This window comes from Calliphora vicina, chromosome X (genome assembly GCF_958450345.1).
Source record: "Calliphora vicina chromosome X, idCalVici1.1, whole genome shotgun sequence".
Lineage (NCBI taxonomy): Eukaryota > Metazoa > Arthropoda > Insecta > Diptera > Calliphoridae > Calliphora > Calliphora vicina.
The window spans coordinates 4821940-4842601 of NC_088785.1; the positions used below are offsets into that span (position 1 = coordinate 4821940).

At 30.3% G+C, this 20662-nt stretch overlaps 1 protein-coding gene across 2 annotated transcripts in view; it reads left to right on the forward strand.

Moving 5' to 3' along the window:
- The window catches only part of LOC135962857 (serine/threonine-protein kinase Wnk-like), a 68746-nt gene that overhangs the window by 40794 nt on the left and 7290 nt on the right, over positions 1-20662 (forward strand). For both annotated transcript variants that reach the window (XM_065514768.1, XM_065514769.1), the window contains 4 exons: positions 2746-3460; positions 4453-4850; positions 15187-15585; positions 18810-19683. In XM_065514768.1, coding sequence (XP_065370840.1) covers positions 2746-3460; positions 4453-4850; positions 15187-15585; positions 18810-19683 — 2386 coding nt within the window. The remainder of the gene's footprint in view (positions 1-2745; positions 3461-4452; positions 4851-15186; positions 15586-18809; positions 19684-20662) is intronic.

Genomic DNA, 20662 nt, shown 5'->3' on the forward strand with positions numbered 1-20662 from the left:
TTACATTTACTCTAAGATGAGAAAGTTGCCCTTCCAAACATGATAAATAATATCAAAATTCCAGTACAGAGCCATGTGAGATATCTCGGTATCCATCTTGATCGCCTTTTAACATGAACCCACCATATTGAAGCCAAGGTTACACAAATACAATTAAAGTCAGTTCAATTGTACTGGCTAATTGGCCCACGGTCTGCTCTAGACTTGGAATACATAGTGCTTTTGTACAAAACAATTATAAAACCTTTATGGCTATACGGCATTCAGCTATGTGGAACAGCCTTCTCATCTAACGTTGAAAAATTGCAAAGAAAGCTGTCATCACTGTTAATTACAATAACAGTTGCCCCATGGTACATTCGCAATAGTAATATCCATAGGGATCTCAATATCTCCATAATACGCGAGGAGATCAAACTCTTAGTTTAAACTACCTTTCAAAACTATTGGATCATCCAAATCACCTTAACAGGGAGTTGCTGTCATTTGAGGGTCAAGATTTTAATACTTATTGTAAATTTCTCAAAAGAAAGATTCAATAAAGATTCATACATCGACAAAATCGGCACACAAATGGCTGAGATATATGGATATTAAAAACGGGAAAACCTCGATTTTTTGCCTATTTTTGATCTATATCTGGATTACTAAGTCATTAATATAGACAATATGGATATCTAATGATAGATATTTTAAAGTCCAATGCAACGATGTATATAAAGCTATAGTAGGTTGGACCTACAATGGGTCAAAATCGGGAACAAATATTTTGTAACCCGAATTTTTTTTCATCAAAAATTTTTTTTTGTCATAAATTAGTTCTCCAAAAACAAATTTTTTTAAAAATGAAAAAAAAAATCGAAAAGAAAAACTTTAAAAAAATTTAAAACAACTTTTTATAAAAAAATTTGGAAAAAAAATTTAAATTTTGTTTATCTAAAAATATTTTTAAGTATAATTTGGTGAAGGGTATCTAATATTCGCCACAGCCGAATATAGCTCTCTTACTTGTTTTTTTGTTTTTTTTTGGAATATTTCAAACGTAAAATTTTTTTGGAAATAAATCTGGCATTTCTAAACATGTTCTAAAATCCCAAATCTGGGATCAGAGAACGGAAAACAGTTTTGGAAGCCATGATGTGTTCCCTATTTATTTCTAAAGTATTTTCCCAGCTCCGAAAGAAATGTGGACCCTATGGGCAAATTGAAAAAATTTCATGTTTGGTCCAATTTTTAGGAAGTTTTTTTGTTGCATATTTATTGAGTATATAAAACTAAAATTTGTATCAAAATTTTAATAGGATTGCAAGTATTAGGAACAATTTGATCCACATTTATTTCGAACTAATGTTTTTTTGTTAAGTTAAGTTAATTTTTGGTCTTACAAAAAAAATTTAATAAAAAAAGTCAATATCTCAATTAGAGATATTGACTAGTTAAGTTTCTTAATTCGCAATTGAAACGCTACGCAAAATACAAAAAATTGTATTTACTTATACATTAAAGTCAACATTTTCAAACCGTGTCTGATTACACAGGACAACAAAATCGAAAAATTTTGGAGGCTTTTTAAACCACTACACAATTTTGATGTATTGTAGTTCCAGTAGTACAAAAATGGTCAAATTTTTAAATTCTGTGGATAGAATTTTTTTAAAATTTTATTTTCTAAAATTGTGAGTTTTTTTTTTAATGTTTCTCTACATAATTTATGATAACTCAAAACCGGTTAGTCCGATATTATTGAAGTAAACTTAGAAAAGTTTCCTTCAATAAATATATTTGTTGTTTCAATTTTTATTATAACTCCTAAACTACTGAGCCGATTAAAACGCAATATATAAATACAAATTTGTCATAGCACAGGAAAAAGGTTTTCAACATTCAAGCAATCGAAATAAGAACATTAACTACTCAATTTTATGTATATCAAACAAAAAAGTTAAATTTTGTGAAATTGAGCGAATTCACTTAATTGTGAATAAATTTCTAAAATAATCCATCGATTTTTATGATCGATATCTCATTTTGTTCCTATTACATGTGGTTTTGCGAAGCAATAAATATAAAAAATTTCTGCCGTTTTCGATTTTTCATGAGTTTTTTAAAACACAAAAATTTGCTATATTGTAAAAAATATATTTTTTGCTTCAATTGCCGATTAAAACGCAGTATATAAACAGATTAATGGCTATGTAAATTTGAACTTTTTTAAGTTTACTTCAATAATATCGAACTAACCGGTTCTGAGTTATCATAAATTATGTGGAGAAATTTAAAAAAAAATTAATAAAAATCTATCCATGAATTTAAAAATTTTACCATTTTTGTGCTAATCGATTAAAAAGCCTCCAAAATTGTCTCGATTTTGTTGTCCTGTGTTATCAGTTAAGGCTTGTTTATGGATCCCGTTAACAATATAATCAAGAATGAAATACACTGATGCTTGATATGTAATGTTTTGATAATTGGAACAATAAACAAACAAAAAAAATATATGAAATACTATTTTGAATTAAAAATGACCAAATAATGTGATGTCTATGATCAAATATCTGGAAACAAACTACGAATATGCTGCATAAATTTGTATAAGTAAATATTGCTTGCGGCCATCTGTTTTCTTTTGTTTAAAATATATTTTAAATTATTGGTTTTTAATCATATACATATAAACTAATTTTTGATATTTATATAAAACATACATTTTTAATATCTTTCTAAAAAAATAATATCTAATTTTAGCGCGACGAGACTTCTATCGATCTGTCTAAAATGTTTGATTCTAACACAACAACAGTGTTACTAACCGGATCTAATTTAAATATCGGTGAAAATCTTAGCTCTAGTCTTACAGCATTAAATAAAACGTCTATGGATGGAGGTGATAATTCGGATCCCGCTACGAAAATACAGCAGCATCAGCAAAAACCAGATTTAAATATCGTTGGCAATATGTGTTCAACACCAATATCGTCATCCACACCAACTACTACATCTGAAGGCGGTTACAATAGCAGCGATAATGTGATCTCTTCAGCGTCTACGTCTCGTAAAGCTAGTACCGCGTCAGAGTACACATCACTTTCATCTGATTACACACCGGACAACACAATTACACCAAACTCAGCATTTTTAGCAGAAAATGCACGTAACACACGTTATTTTGAACTTAACGAAAGTGTTGATGTGACAAACAGTGATAGTAACGCTAAAGACAATGTACAAAAAACAACATCTACGACAAACACCAACCTGGAAAGTACTGAGGAAATTATATGCACAAACGATGATACATCTATCCCGATGGATACCGATGAAAATCAAAGCACTCAACCAAGCAATGCAACTGTTACAAATCCAACAGCAGCTCGGAAAATATCTAGATTTTATGTCAATCCTGTAGTATTACCAAATTCTAGTGGCATTTCCGTCATCACTACCACAGCACCTCCGACAGGTATAAATAAGCTTTAATTTTATTTTCTATTCATCAAAATACTATATTTATACCCTTCACCTTCGTGAGAAGGGTATATATAAGTTTGTCATTCCGTTTGTAATTTCCACAATATAATTTTACGACCCTATAAAGTATATATATATTCTGGATCCTTATAGATAGCGGAGTCGATTAAGCCATTTCCGCCTGTCCGTCTGTCTGTTGAAATCAATTTTCTGAAGACCCCAGATATCTTCGACATCCAAATCTTCAATAATTCTGTCAGACACGCTTTCGAGTAGTTTCCTATTTAAAGTCTGCAAAATTGGTCCACAAATGGCTGAGATATGAGGAAAAAACCAGGACAACATAGATTTTTGACCTTTTGAAATTTAAAAAAAAAATTTTAAATAATTCGAAAAAAAAAATTTTTCCAAAAAATGAAAAAACATTGGAAAAAAAATTTTTGTTTACCTAAAAATATCGGAAACATATTTTTTAACCCGAATTTTTTTTTCAAACAAAAAAATTTTTTTTTAAAATATTAAAAAAAAAAAATTAAATTAAATTTAAAATAACAATTCGAAAAAAAAAAAAATTTTCCAAAAAATGAGTAACACAGCTTTGGAAAAAAATAAATTTTGTTTACCTAAAAATATTTAAAATTTGTATTTTGAAGTAAGATTTGGCACAGCCGAATAAAGCTCTCTTACTTGTTTTTTTTCCAAATTATGTTTTTTCATTATTTATGTATTGTTTGGTTGAATCTTTGTTATGCTGTATTCACGGCATGCAATATCTAAATGAGAAAATAGAAGATAAAAAGCGAGACCCTTGTAGCACTACATGTCATGTCTAATATTAGTTTAACTACCTACCTATATGCTCTAATTTAACATTTTTATATTTTCATTCATATTTGAAAATTAAATTTTGTTTATTACTTATTTTTCTGAAACACGTTCCCTCTTTAATTTTTATATGATTTTTTATTTTATTGTCACTTGAAGGAAATGTGAACGATATACAACAACATGTTAAATATAACATAGAAGAGGCAGAAAACAATACAGATCAAAGCTGCAAAAAAAGCTCAACTACATCACCATCAAATACGGAAAATAAAGAAAATTCAGAACAAACAACGGACAAATTTGCCACTAATGATGATGTAGTTACGGCAAATAATGTAACGAAACCACCAGGTTTTGGAACCAGTTCTGTTACAAATACGGGTAGCAACACGAACAATTCATTAGAACAACTTAAAATTGAATTGGAAAACATAACACATGCGCAAGCATTTGCCTCAGCTATTGTGGCTTCTATTAACAACGATCAAGTCAATATACAACAACAGCAAACAACATCCCAGCCACATATTAGTTTACAGCAAACTCAAGAAGAGGTATTAATTATATTAGTGTTGAATGCAGTGAGTGTTGTTTTGAATCTGTATATTTTTGATTTAACATTTTGTTTGTTATTTAATTTGTATGTGTTAACAAATATGCATTAGACTGACTGACTAACACCGTCCATGCTAACTAATCTCCCGGAAATGAAGTTTGGTTAATATAAGGAATACAACATATGTATTGTCTACCTACAGCTATTTATTTTAAACTAGTTGACCGCCCCGGCTTCGCCCGGTAGCATTGACTAATGTTAGTTCTTCTAGTTTCTCCAACCCACATACACCTGCCTGCTCTTATTTATTTATTTTGCATTTTTTTTTTACAAACCTTATCCTGAAAATTTCGAATCGAATAAAAATATCAGCCAAATCGCTCCAGCCGTTATCACGTGATGCCATTACATACATGGACCATTTCATTTTTATATACATATATAGATAGATATATAGATAGTTAAGAAAAGAACAATTTAATATATGTATATATTCTGGATCCTCAGTAAAATCGGTCCATAAATGGCTGAGATTTATTTCACATATTTAAAATTTGTGACCTGTCTGCTAGAATAAAAAGCAGGGTGTCAAAGTCGACCACCTCTGGTTAGGAAATCTTGTAGAAATATATACAGATTTTAATGAATGAAACTTCGTAATAAAGCAAGTAAAGAAATGCATGTATTTCACGAAATACTAATATACTTTAAAATGTTCGTTTTTACCTTGACTTCATTTTGTTTTTCGAAAATATCACCAGAGATCATCGACTTTGACACCTCAATATCTCAACTTGTATTTTAACTGGGTGGTCACAAATTTAATTTATAGTCCATGTACTCTCCTACAACCTACGCTCATACATTATTTTGCAATCGGACTTGTAGTTTAGAAGATTCAGATTTGTTGCAACTTTTTTTGCAACAAACCTTTTTTGCACTGTGCGACGTTTAAAATTAAACAACGAAATTTACACAAATAGTTATAGCTAATTTATGTGTCCAACAAAAAAAATAGAGAAGTTTTGGATCAAAATTAAATTGTCTGTCCGATTGGTGACGTTTGTTTGTCAGCCTAGGATTTCCAAGCAGTTTGAAAAGTATCAATGGGAAACCTCAGTTGTACAACAAACTAGTTCGCTGTGGCTGCTAAAATGGTAGTTAAATGGTTATCATTTGCGTATTTAGTAACAAACAATATTTACATATTCGCCTTAAGTTTTTGAACATAAATTCAAGAAATAAAATCTATTAAAATATACCACTTCGATGTAATGCTGAATGTGGCCGTTAGTATTTTGGCACTCATGCATTAATCACATTGAAGACAGCAGGATACCAACTGCAACCTGTCAAAAATAAAAAAAAAAATTTGACGACAGCACAGCTACACGACAGCTCGATTGCTTTTGCCGCTGCAGCCGAATTATGCATTAAACACATTCAAGACAACAGGTTACACGACTACACGAACACAAATTCTGCTAGCTGAAGTTGTAGTCGTGTGGCAGCTACTGAATTATTTTAAAGACGACAGCTACAAAGTAAACAGCTGATTTATAATTCAGTGATTCCACTTTAATAAAAAATAACCGTACAAAATTCCAAAGTAATTAAGATTGAAACAATTATTTTGAGTAAAAATATATATATGGTTATAATTAATTATGTACCTGTTATTAATTTATTTCAATATGGTTATCAGAAACTTCTCTTAATTAAGTAAAAAAAATATATTTTTTTAAGCACATATTTGATTTCCATTTTTTATTATATTAGCAACACTATTTCTGTTTTGTAGTTAACAAAAATAGAAATTTGACTAATTCGGCTACATCGGCATGAGTAGACGTGTGTCCGTGTAGCTGCGCTGTCGTCAAAATAATCGTTTTCATATAAAAGTGAGCATTTTATTTTTGACAGATTGAAGTTGGTAGCCTGCTGTCTTGAATGTGTTAAAGCATTAGGCTAATTTCTATTTCTATTAGGCTAATTTCTATTTGTGTCCAATATATTCTGAAAAATCGACAGAAATAATTTTTAATTAAATTTTTTTTTAAATATTTTAAAAATATTTTTTTCCAGTTATTTTACACAATTATTTTTATGTACATCTTTATCAATAATTGGGAAATTTAGCACAATTCTTACTAAAATTTAATGTTTAAATATTTTTTTTGTATGGAAAAAATATATTTTAACATTGATTATGCCTTAACTATGTTTAAAATTTTGATGAGTTATCCGACCTAAATCGCAAAAATCGTAAATATCTTTTAAAACAATTACTCTTTCTCAAATCTTTTGGCTACAATTGCCAATCACGATATATGTATATAATTTGTTTATGAAAACTCTCATGTAAAATTATACACCTACAACAAGGATTAACACAAACCATTGTCGAAAAATTTTTTTTAGAGTAAATTTTTCATTGAAATTGAGAAAATTCTAGAATTTCAAATTGAAATTGAGAAAATTCCAAATGAAATTGAGAATTTCCATTTTAAATTTAGAAAATTCCAAATGATATTGAGAATTTCCAATGGGAAAATTCCAATTGAAATTGAGAAAATTCCAAATGAAATTGGGAAAATTCTAAATAAAATTGAGAAACATTATATAAATTATTTTAAACTAAAAAAAACCAAATTAACGATTATATCAGATGTGGAAAGATGTGGTGGTGTGGGTAGAAAGACCAATTTGAATTTATTTTGTCGTAGAAAACATGGTTGGTCTTGTGTTGGATCCCGAACAGTTCTTTCGATACCTACTTCTCGTGGCCCAGATATCCACCTAATAAGTGCAATTGGTACCGCAGGTATTATTCAAATGGAAAGTCGCAGAGGTTCGTTCACTGCCGAAAGCGCAAACGAATGGGTAAAAAGTGTTCATAGCAAGAGTTGGGTAATCAGTTATCTGAACTCGTTTTGGTATGTGACAATGCCCCTTGCCACAGTCGTTTATGTGAAATTTTCGACAACTTTTCCAGAAACCCTTTCACCATTGAATCCCTATTCACCAATGCTTAACCCTATTGAAATAATTTGGTCCAAAATCAAAAGTATTGCGAAGTCAAGGATGAATATACCAACCGTAAATCCTCCTAATATAGGAGAGCAGAGGATTTTATATCTTCAAGAATTAATTAACGATTCCAAGTCCTGTATAACTACTGGAGATTGCAGTAGAGCTATACAAAATACAACATCATTCCACCAAAGCACTTTGGAATTTCAAGATATGCCTGTTGATCAATAAGACTGTGTACATATGTTTTTTTGTTTAATGTATATTATAATATTTATTTATGTAGAGTAAAATAAAATTTTCTCAATTTCATTTGGATCTTTCTTAATTTCAATTAGAATTTTCCCAATTTCATTTGGAATTTTAAAAATTAAAGTGACACCACTGAATTATAAATCAGCTGTTTACTTTGTAGCTGCCGTCTTTAAAAAAATTCAGTAGCTGCCACACGACTGCAACTGCAGCCATTTTCTGTATTTTCTGCATCAGAATATGAGAGTAGACTTACAATCGTTCTCTCTGATAATTAAAAAAAGCAAAAATAGACTCCAGTGTTGCCACCAAGAAAATTATAAATTACACATGCCTAAATAACACATAAATTAAATCTGTAACTTCTAAACGAATTGCCCGATTTTAATAAAATTTCCCATGGCTATAGAGGAAAATGGCAGACCAAGGTAGGCAAAAAAAATAAAATTTTACTTTTCAAATGCGAATAACTCGTAAACTATAAGAGATAATATATGTAGATCTCGTCTAGTACATTACATATATATAAAAATCTTTCAAATCGGATCGCAAACAAAAATTTGGCATCATTTTTAATTTTTGATATACCCGAGGTGCCCCACTTTGGGGCATTGTGGCTCGGCCCCCCCTTGGTTGTTTAAGCCCAAATTCAAAACTTAAACTTATCGACACCTCCTCTATAGCCATGGAACATTTTATTAAAATCGGGCTATTCGTTTAGAAGTTACAGATTTATTTCCACTTTTTTTTTCAAATCCCCCACTGTGCATACGAGAAAAAATTACACGTGTAAATAAATTTTCGTGATTTCAATACGAGAAATTGTGTAAAATTGTGATGAATATAAAATGTTTATCACAGTGGACTCTGGGATGTTTGGACCAAATACGATCACTTTATTGTCAATGGACAATTTTCACTTGCGGTGATTTTAATTTATCCAGGAATTGGATATATGAGGGGTATTAAAACAAAGTTAGCAATCTCTTTTTTGTGAATTTTTCTAATTTAATGCATTCTTGAGATCAGTTAAATATGTCAATTCCAAATTCGCTTTTAACTAATATTAATCAATGTCCATTCGGAGATTGTTCCATTGGAAATTGTTACATTTCTATTACAAATTTAACAATATTTAAAAAATAGCACACTGTTTGCTTTCGAATTTTAATTTATTCCTAATTTATATTAAGTGCTTGGAAATTAGTTTTGTTTTCAGTTTAAAAATTATAGCTCTGATCATTTTCCTTCCCAGTAAATACTTTAGCAGTAAAATCTTGTAACGTTTATATTTTTAAAATTTGTAGTTATAAATTTGAAATTTTCGATTTTGGGTTATTTTGAAAATTAACGTTTTTCCAATAACAATTTGTAATAACTTGTAAAAATGTATAGTTATTGAATAGTATTTGTTGTTTTATATTTTTTTCATGTTGGAATTAAAAGTCTTATATATAAACTAAAATTTAGTTTCTATTACCAATATTACGCAAACAAAACTATCACAAAAGACGAAATGTCCACTTGGAAAACCAAACATAGCAATCTTCAAATTACTTATCGTATTTTTCTGCAAACCTTAATGTTAATTTAGTTCAAACTTGATTCATATCTTCATCTTATACATAAATAGGACACACGTTTTTTTGTGGTACACTTTTAAGTATGTTATTGTCCACCAATATTAATAAAACTTATATGGTTTTCGAATTTCGGCCACCGGGCGATCTTGGTACATGTAATTCCATGTGCAGTGAAATAAGGCCATAGGCAAAAAGGTCATATGGCCTTATTACACATTGTGTTGAGAAATAAGACCATATGACCTTATTTCCATGGAAGAAGTGAAATAAAGCCATTATGACATTATTGCATCTTAGACAATTTTTTGTTTGCTAAAATGATTTATTTAATTTGCCAAGAAAAGAAAGTTTTATCAAAAATTAAAGAACATCCACTCCAAAAAAGTATTTTTTAATAATTTATTTACAAGAAAGGCTTTATTTAGCGAAGCCACCTGCCGCGTTCCATGGAGGAGAAAGTCCCTAAGAGCGGCCGCAGGCCGCCACGCAGAAAAACTTTATTTGCGAAGACAAGTTTTTTTGCACTCAGTAGTATGGCCAGCAACTATTCGGATTCGCAGGAAAAGGTTTTATTTATTGGGGGCCTGTGGCCGCTCTTAGGGACTTTCTCCTCCATGGAACGCGGCAGGCGGCTTCGCTATATGAAGCCTTTCTTGCAAATGATTATAAAATATTTTTTTGTCGCGGCACTGTCTTTCACTCTAAAATAACTATACATATGTATTTATGTAATTACTAGCAGACCCGGTGCGCTTCGCCACCCCAATTAGAAGAATGAAATAGTACTATTAAGTCTCCCTTTGTGAATCTAATTGTAAATGTCTAATTTCATATTTCTGGGTCCATTATTATAGAAAATGCAAAAGAAAGTTACCACTAAAGTCACCTTTTGTGAATTCAAATTCATTTAAAATCATGTGTGCCTAAAATTATTATAAAATATTCAAAAAGTGCCATTGCAATAAACAAATAGTACCATTGGTGATAATCAATCAAGTGAATTCGCATTCACTAAACCATAACCCGTCAATTTTGAATTTTAAATTTGTATAGCCTTTCCTATATTATCAACTAATTTTGTTTCTATAACAATAAATATTTAAAAATTATCACAAAACCCAAAAAAAAACGAAACCGCGGTTTTGAAATTCTTTGGTTTTTTGGAAACGCTAGGTCCATTATTATAGTAAATTCACAAAACTACGTATGAGAACAAAGAAAAAGTACAAGCGCCTTGAAATTTCACTCACTTGGGACCATAGACGCCTAATTTCATATTTCTATGTCCATTTTTACAGAAAATTCAAAAAGTACCATTAGAATATAAAAAAAGTACCAAAAAGGCCCCACTTGTGGTTTCCCACTCACTCCCATATAAGCTTAATTTCATGGTTTTAGGTTAATTGGTGAAGAAATTACAAAAAGTACCATTCGAATAAAGAAAAAGTACCAAAAAGTCCATCCCTAGAATTCTCACTCACTTTAGAACATATACGATTAATTTCATATTTTTATGGCCATTATTACAGAAAATTCAAAAAGTACCGCTACAATATACAAAAAGTACCAAAAATCAGGCACTTGTGGATTCCCACTCACTCCGGTCCATATAAGCTTTACTTCATGTTTCTAGGTTCATTGGTGAAGAAATTACAAAAAGTACCATTCGAATAGAGAAAAAGTACCAAAAAGTCTCCCCCTAGAATTCTCACTGACTTAGGACCGTGTATGCTTAATTTCATGTTTCTAAGTCCATTGTTATATAAAATTAAAAAAAGTACCATTAAAATAAAGAAAAAGTACCATGAAGTATCCGCTTGAATTTTTACTCACATAGGACCATATACGCTTAATTACATATTTCTAGGTCCATTATTATAGAAAATTCAAAAAGTACCATTATAATATAGAAAAAGTACCAAAAAGCAGTCACTTGTAGATGCCCACCCACTCTGGCCCATGTAAGCTTTATTTCATGTTTCTAGGTTCATTGGTGAAGAAATTACAAAAAGTACCATTCGATTAAAAAAAAGTACCAAAAATCTCTCCCTAGAATTATCACTGACTTAGGACCGTGTATGCTTAATTTCATGTTTCTAAGTCCATTGTTATAGAAAATTTTTCACTCACATAGGACCATATACGCTTAATTTCATGTTTCTAGGTCCTTTATTGTAGAAAATTCAAAAAGTACCATTATAAGATAGAAAAAGTACCAAAAAGCAGCCACGTGTGGATTCCCACCCACTCGGGCCCATGTAAGCTTTATTTCATGTTTCTAGGTTCATTGGTGAAGAAATTACAAAAAGTACCATTCGATTAAAGAAAAAGTACCAAAAAGTCTCCCCCTAGAATTCTCACTTACTTAGGACCATATATGCTTAATTTCATGTTTCTAAGTTCATTGTTATAGAAAATTAAAAAAAGTACCATTAGAATAAACAAAAAGTACCAAAAACTCTCCCCATAGAATTCTCACTTACTTAGAACCATATATGCTTAACTTCATATTTCTATGTCCATTATTACAGAAAATTCAAAAAGTACCATTAGAATATAGAAAAAGTACCAAAAAGCAGTCACTTGTAGATTCCCACTCACTCCGGTCCGTATAAGCTTAATTTCATGTTTTTAGGTTCATTGGCGAAGAAATTACAAAAAGTACCATTCGAATAAAGAAAAAGTACCAAAAAGTCTCCCCCTAGAATTCTCACTCACTTAGGGCCATATATGCTTAATTTCATGTCTCTAAGTCCATTGTTATAGAAAATTCAAAAAAGTACCATTAGAATATAGAAAAAGTACCAAAAACCCCACAATTGTGGGTTCCCACTCACTCGGTTCCATATAAGCTTTATTTCATGTTTCTAGGTTCATTGGTGAAAAAATTACAAAAAGTACCAATCGAATAAAGAAAAAGTACCAAAAAGTCTCCCCCTAGAATTCTCACTCACTTAGGACCATATATGTTTAATTTCATGTTTCTAAGTCCATTGTTATAGAAATTTCAAAAAAGTACCATTAGAAGAACAAAAAAGTACCTATAGTTCAGTTCTCACATTTTGGTACCAAAATATTGTAGCCTATGCCTAACACAAACTTCACTCAGATACAAATCAGCTAACTTTAATGTCGATAAGTGCAATAATTTAAAATATTAAAAAAGTACCATTAGGAGAAAAGTACCAATTTCCCTTTTCTTCCTCGAACACCCCTCAAGTTCGACCTTTAAAAATATTCCATTTTGCCAAAATTGTTTATGCTACAGACATGTCTCAAAATATTAAAATCTGTGTTAATATGCCCAAGAAAAAATATGTTTTAAAAAAGTACCAAACTGTTTACCCGGATTTGGCCCAATATACACCTTGGCACTCGAGTTCCAAATAACACCCTGTTAGTTAATTTTTGTATGAACCCAGGAACCAGTGTTAAAAAAATTATCAAAATTGGCTTAATAATTTCAATAAAATGTATTTTTCCGATTTTATCCCCTTTTTGGTACCTTTTTTATCCCCATTGTTTTGGTAAAATTTAATTCAAATAAATTTCTGTATCGTGGTGGGAGCTCATAATAAAATATTCGTATGCCTATGTCAAATTATAGAAAAACATATTTTATGAAAAAGTACCAAAAATAAACACAATTTTTATCCCTTAAGGGTTCGAATTTCCAAAAAGTACCAAACTTATATTTTTTATTTTTTAAAATTTGTTTCTATGTTTAATGGTTTAAAAGATACATAGGGTGCAAAAAAAGTACCAAAATACAGTTTTTACCCTTTTTCTCCCCTAAATGTTTCGAATTTCGAAAAAGTACGAAACACCTGTCAGCTTATTTTTTAAATGGAGTAACATGAAACTTTAAGTTTTTTTGTATCTTTATTAGTTTTGAAGATATAAGGTTACCGAATTTACCCGTTTTTACCCCCTAAACGTTCGAATTTCCAAAAATCCCTTCTTATCGGATCGTTTTGGGGAGGGAGGAACCCACAGTTAAAATTTCGTGATTCTAGCTTCAGCCGTTTGGGCTGTGCGATGATGAATCAGTCAGTCAGTCAGTCAGTCAGTCAGTCAGTCAGTAACGTTACTCTTTTATATATATAGATAACAAGCAATTTTGCACTGATATGGCTTTATTTCTACTTTGGCCAATTATTGATTATGACTTTATTTCACTACCACGGTGGTAATAAAGTCATATGGTCTTATTTCTCAATACAATGTGTAATAAGGCCATATGACCTTATTACCTATGGCCTTATTTCACGTCACCATAATTCCATTATACTGAGTAACAAACGAGTACAATATAATAAATATGAATACATTTTGAGATACTGGATTTTTATTTATCAACTAAAATAGAGGATATAGCTACTTTTCCTCATAAATGTACTTATTTATTTCAGTCGGTTTTGAAATCTGAACAATCCACAATTCATTATTCATTCAATTAAAATCCAAAATATAGATAAAAGACATACATTGACAATATATTTTGGATATAATTGGAATTTAAAATCACACATGAATTACACATTCACTCAATTCCACATGGGCTACACATCCAAGTTAAAATTACACACAATATGTGTAATTACACATGAAGTGGCAACACTGGTAGACTCACATGTACTTCTTAATAACAAATAGAGAGCAGTACAAATAGGAGCTCTGTGGCTTAGTGATTAGCGGATTCAAAAAATTTATTTTTTCTTTTTTTTCTCAAATGCTGGATTAATCGTACTATTGAACTTAATAGTGAAGTGTTATGCAGAGTGTGCCAATCGGCCACCTGCAATGGCATCCCCGTGTTAAATTCACCAGTCAATAACGTTGCGGGTGGGTTGAAAATTCACTAGTGGTAGTTCTCAGTGGCTAACTAATTCGACATAGCGGAACTAGTTCAATGAACTGCAGGGTTGCTATTTCGATTTTAGAAAATTTAAAATAATTTAAATATAGTCAGAATATAAATATTTAAAAAGCTATTGGTACATTGCCTGCGTTCTGTATAAAATGTCCTAATTACTTACACATATAGGAACAGGCTAAGAAATTTAAACATAATGGATTATAAAATTTGATTTACGAGTAATCGGTTATTCCTAGAACAAAAATCTTGAAAATGTAAACTTATAATTAATAACCAAACTTCATGCAAAATGGGTGGACGAAGTATATTTATTATCTTATGTAAATATAAAGATGGTGTGTGTCTATAAAAATATAATTTATCTTATACATATATAACGTATGCAAAGAGTTTAAGTTATTTTTTACTTAATTTCTTATCTAGTTATTCTATTATTTTTATGTTGTTCGTCTGTGTAGATTTCAATTTAAAAGGAAATATATTTTATATTGAAAATGTGTTGAAGGGTGATTTGTTGTATTTTCTTATTTCGTTTTATGCATTTATGATATATAATATGTTTTTTTGTTTGTTTTTTACTCATGTAGAAATCAGTAGCGAATACGTCATGTCATTCTTTGGGTCACAGCACACCGACTGGTCCGTTGAGCTCTACAAGATCTTCTTCAACATATAATTCCCGAAGAACTTCTCTTGACAATAGTGTTGGTAATGATTTGCAAAATTTAACTAATCTTATAGAGAGTAATGAAAGTGTACAAGCCCAATATACAAATTTGGAAAATGATATAACGGAGAATACTCAAGTTTTTCAAAAGCTCTCGAAGCAAAATAGTTTGGAAAAAACGGTGCAATCAATTTCAGCAGGTAGCGCTGATTCAACAACAAATAATTTCAATCAACGACAAGGTGCTCTTACTCAAAGTTCAATAGCAGATCTAGAGAAAAAATTGGCTGCCCTAAGGAATGCTGAAATAACAGATGAGGTTAATATAACTTAATTATATTTATTTATATATATTTTACAGCTTTCACTATAGTTCAATTAAGTCCATTAAATGAATTCCTCAAAACTTTAAGATAATTCACGTCACAATTTTTGTTGTAGATAAATGTGCGAAAGTTCGCAAGTTTGTTTATGCATAAGATATGCATAGGGGGCGGATTTTCATGCATTTATAAATAAAATTATGCGCCTAAGAATATGCTTTATTAAAAAATAATTGTTAAAGCATGACAATCAAACAATCTAACGAGTATTGATCTATTTTGTTTTTGTTGTTTTTCGTTGTAATAACTATTTCGTTTAACAGATAGATCTCTTGCATATCTAAATAAACCAAGGAAGTAAAGTATAAACAGTTTTGGCTTTGGTAATTTCAATCGGTTAACCGGTTTGTATAGTTATTTTGTTTAATTTAAAAAAATATCACAGCCATTTATTAGACACAGAAGAACTATTACATGACGATTATTTAGCAGTTATAAAAAATGGGTTTTGGTTTTGGATATAAATGATATATGTATGCAGAATTGTTCAATGTGTCTTATTTAAATTTTAAACGTATGTACAGTAGCCCAAGAAAGTCTACATACAGTAAAAATTATTATGTTACTTTAATTTAAAGCAGTTTTTTTAAGTTTTTTTTGTGAGATATATAATAATCAGGGAAACCAAAATATGCAAATGCATGTTTTTTCTGGTGAGTCTAATGAGCACATGGATAAGATATTTACACGTTTCAGAACTATTTAAGAATTTTGGCATCGATTTGTTAGTGCATATTTTTGCATATTTTACCCTTAAATACATATTTTTGCATATATTTGTTTTAAGAGCATATTTATGTCATATTTTGCGTTTTTTAGAGCATATTTTACTTTTTAAGTATCAAAAACAAATTTTGTCTTACTTATTTTTCGCTGTTGTGTTACAGGTTTTTACTTCCTTTGTTTAAAATTCAAAATTGAAAAATAGATGGCTTTTCACCAAAAAAAAATTTAAAAAACAGAAATAATTTTTTTAAAATTTAAAATAACAATTCGAAAAATTTTTTTATCCAAAAAATTAAAAAACTGAAACAAATTTTTGTTCACCTAAAAATATTTAAATTTTTTATTTTGAAGTATAATTAGGTGAAGGGTATATAAGATTCGGCACAGCCGAATATAGCTCTCTTACTTGTTTTTAATATAAAATAAGCACTATTTTAATAATAGCTCCATCTAAATATCAAATTTTAGTTCTAATTCAAACTTAACCGTTCTAAGTGTTAAATAAATATTGTCTTTTAAATTTGCTCCTGTAACATCAGTTGATGTCGAAAGAACATTTTCTATGTTTAAAAATGTTTTCAGATCCAATAGACATCGATTTTTATTTGAAAATTTAAGTAAATTTTTTTTGGTTAAAAATTATGTAAAAGTTTGTTTTTTTAAGAGCATATTTTTTAAATTATAAGAGCATATTTTAAAGTTTTTACTGCATATTTAAAGCGCCTAAAACGCTTTTTTTAGAGCATATTTCCGGTTTCCCTGATAATAATACATGGCTTATGTCGATTATAGCAAAAAAAAATTCAAATAACGCCCAAAATTTCACCGTTAGAGTTATTGATTCTGAGTAAAATAACGAAAAAATTATTCTCGGTCACGCCTACTTTTAGGGGCTATACCTAAAAAAATTTCGTTATTTGACTCAGAATCAAAAATTCTAATAACGGTGAAATTTTGGACGTGATAGGAAATGTTGCTAAACCCGAGTTAAGTGATGTTGTTTTAATGTTTTTTGGTGTGAATTTATTTTTTTAACAAATATATTTCATTACTTTTAACTAACAAATACAGCTTTCAACGAAAGAAATTTAATTAGAATTCCTGTATGTAGACTTTATTGGGCTACTGTATGTTGGTGGTAGAAAAAATAATGTTATATTTCAGTCAAAATAACAAATATTTACAAATACTTACGACTATTGACTTTGGGAACTATTTTTGCATACATATGTATATCTTGGATACTAATATGTACATATGTATATTAGAGTGACAGCCGATTTTTTTTTTTAGATTTCAAAGAGTGCCGGGTGGAATATTGTGACACTAGGCCTAAATGTTAAGTGCTGAAAATTTGAGTCAAATCGGGCAACGATTTCTGGACGCGCATCGAGGTCAAAGTTCAGATATATGCAAAAAATAAATATGGAATAAATAGGTGAAACTCGTTAACTTTCTGCATTGTTTTCTAGAAATATGTAGATTTATTTATACTAATGAATATTACATTAAAAAAAGTTTTGGAAATTAACCCTGTATCTCCTTTGGTTCAAAATGACCCAAAAACTGTATTATCGCCAAAATTAGAGAAAAATGCAAATTTTTCAGTTTTTGAAAAAATTTTGCTACTAAATAAATACTTTTGCAATTGAATGCAAAAGAATCGAAATATGTACGTAATTATCGTTGTAATGAGATATAAATGACAAAATTTGATTCAAAATTCTTTTTATTTTATTACAAATTCGCCAGACCTTAACGTGTTTCAGGCCACTTGAACAAAAAATTTAGAAACAAAATTAAGATATTTCGAGAAAAATTAAAATAAAAGCTCATTTTTACTTAAAATATGTCCATATTTACTTGTATATGAGTTTAAGCCATGTCCGTCGGTCTGTTGAAATCAATTTTCTGAATATCCCCGATATCTTCGAGATCCAAATCTTCAATAATTCTGTCAGACATGCTTTCGAGAAGTTCCCTATAAAAAAAAATTGAAAAGACTTTAAAAAAAAAAAATAAAAAACGATTTCGAAAAAAAAAATAAAAAAATTTTGAAAAACAATTTAAAAAAAAATTAAATTTTATTTACCTAAAAATATTTAAAAAAAATTATTTTAAAGTAGGTATAATTTTGTGAAGGGTATATAAGATTCGGCACAGCCGAATATAGCACTCTTACTTGTTATCATTATTATTTGTTTTTGTTTTGACTGTGTCAATTTGCAGTTGACAATGAAGTAATTGTTTGTTTATATTAAATATCAATTTTTAATTACTGAATAAATTTGATCATTAGAAAGATAATTCTGAACTAGAAAGAATTCCAATTGCATTAAGTGTCACACAAAAACCTAACCGCATTCCACGAAATTCCCAAACATTTATTTACCATTATTTTAACATATTTCTTTTATACACTCATACAAAATAGACTAAAAATTCAACTACATCAACCACTCAAAGTCAAGTTGAAGATGAGCAGCAACGTGGTGGCGTGCGCAAAATTTCGCGCTTTTGTGTGAGCCGCGTTCAGGAGCAAAAATCTAGCGAAAATGCAAGCAATAAAAAGTCGACAAATGACATAGTAACACCTCCATTAGACATTCCTCCTAATATCGATTTACAAGCAGAGAATAGTGGCAATACCAATGATATAAGTAGCTTAATTAATACGCCTACGGAGCAGTTAACTACGCCTTTAAGTTGCTCGCAACAACCGCACCAACAGTTTCAACCAGAGCCTGCTAACTCAAGTGCTGTAACTGCTATTATTTTACCCTTACCGACACAAATACAGCCACCAGTATTAGATTTGCAACAACAAACACAACCAGCGGTTTTATATAATCCTAGTAACAGCAATTCAACAGTTCAGATGCAGCAACAACTTGTGGAACAACAAAATATTCCAACTGCTGGCACACAAATTTTAATGCCAAATTTACAGCAACCATTATCCCAAAATACGACTACGTCACTAAATCAACAAAAAACAGTAGCTTCTTCGATTCCTGCAGAGACGCCAAAGCAACAACCACAACATACTCCCACTTTAATACCTCAGCAACTGACAACTACTCAGCAATCCAGTATGCTGACACTTCAAACAAATCTGACTCAGCCACAAATTCCGCCAACTCAACCAGTCCCTGTTATTCGTTCTTTACTTACACCAACATTACCACAAAATTCCACATCGTATATTATTCAACCGCCTTCGCTAAAACATATGGTAAATCCAGTTTATTCACAGCAATCGCAGATTCAAACCACTAACCAGCAACCAATTTATATGCACAGCGATGGTATGTAAATTTTATTTTTTTTTTAAAGAAACTACAGTTGTTGCAAGACTTGGGCCCGTTTCCTCAATGTATCGACAAACTGGCTGTTACTAAATGTCGACATTAATTTTTATTCCGATAAACTGTCCGTTAACAATTTTGGTTTTCTCAATATACCGACAATACCTCTCAAAATAGATGTGAAAGTTGGGAACCCTGCCTTCAAGTGACAACATGTTTACATAAATCAGCTGTTTAATGTGGCCATCAACAGCCGGAATCCTTTGAAATCATTATCCTGCATGTCTGCTAGGTAGTTAGGCCTGGCATTCACTTGGAACTCATGTTCTTCGAGTTCATCCTTCATCAAATTAATGTTAATTCGTCTATTAAAATTTTTTTTTTGTTAAATCTTTTTAATATCGTTTACAAAAACACAAACTCATAAAAACTATGAACAGCAGTCAGCTGATTGAATTTATCTACACGATAAATAAATAATAGGCAGATGAGGTCGGGTTAGCTTTGCGACAGAATAGAAGCAAATGAGACATTGAGAAAACCAAATTTCTTTAATCGGCAGTTTTCGTTGGGAAATAAGATAATCACCTATTGAGAAAACGGCCCTTGGGTTTCTGACAACTAAGGCTTTTTGTCTCTCAGTAACTTTTTTATGTATACTAGGATCGGATTGGTTGGCCGAAATTCGACCACTTTTAAAAAGATTTTTATATATGTATATTGTGGATATCTAGAGAAAATAACCTTTTAAACCATATATCATCAATATTAGTGGAGAATAACATATATAAAAGTGTACCACAAATAGACCACTCGTTATATTTCAATACCTGTGATTGAAAAATCACTGGTAACAACAGTTAATCTGCCCTCTAGAGTGACAGTCGAATTTTTTTTTAGATATTAAAGAGTTCCGAGTGGAATATTGTGACTCTAGGCCTAAAAGTTAAGTGCTGAAAGGTAAAAGCGCATCGAGGTA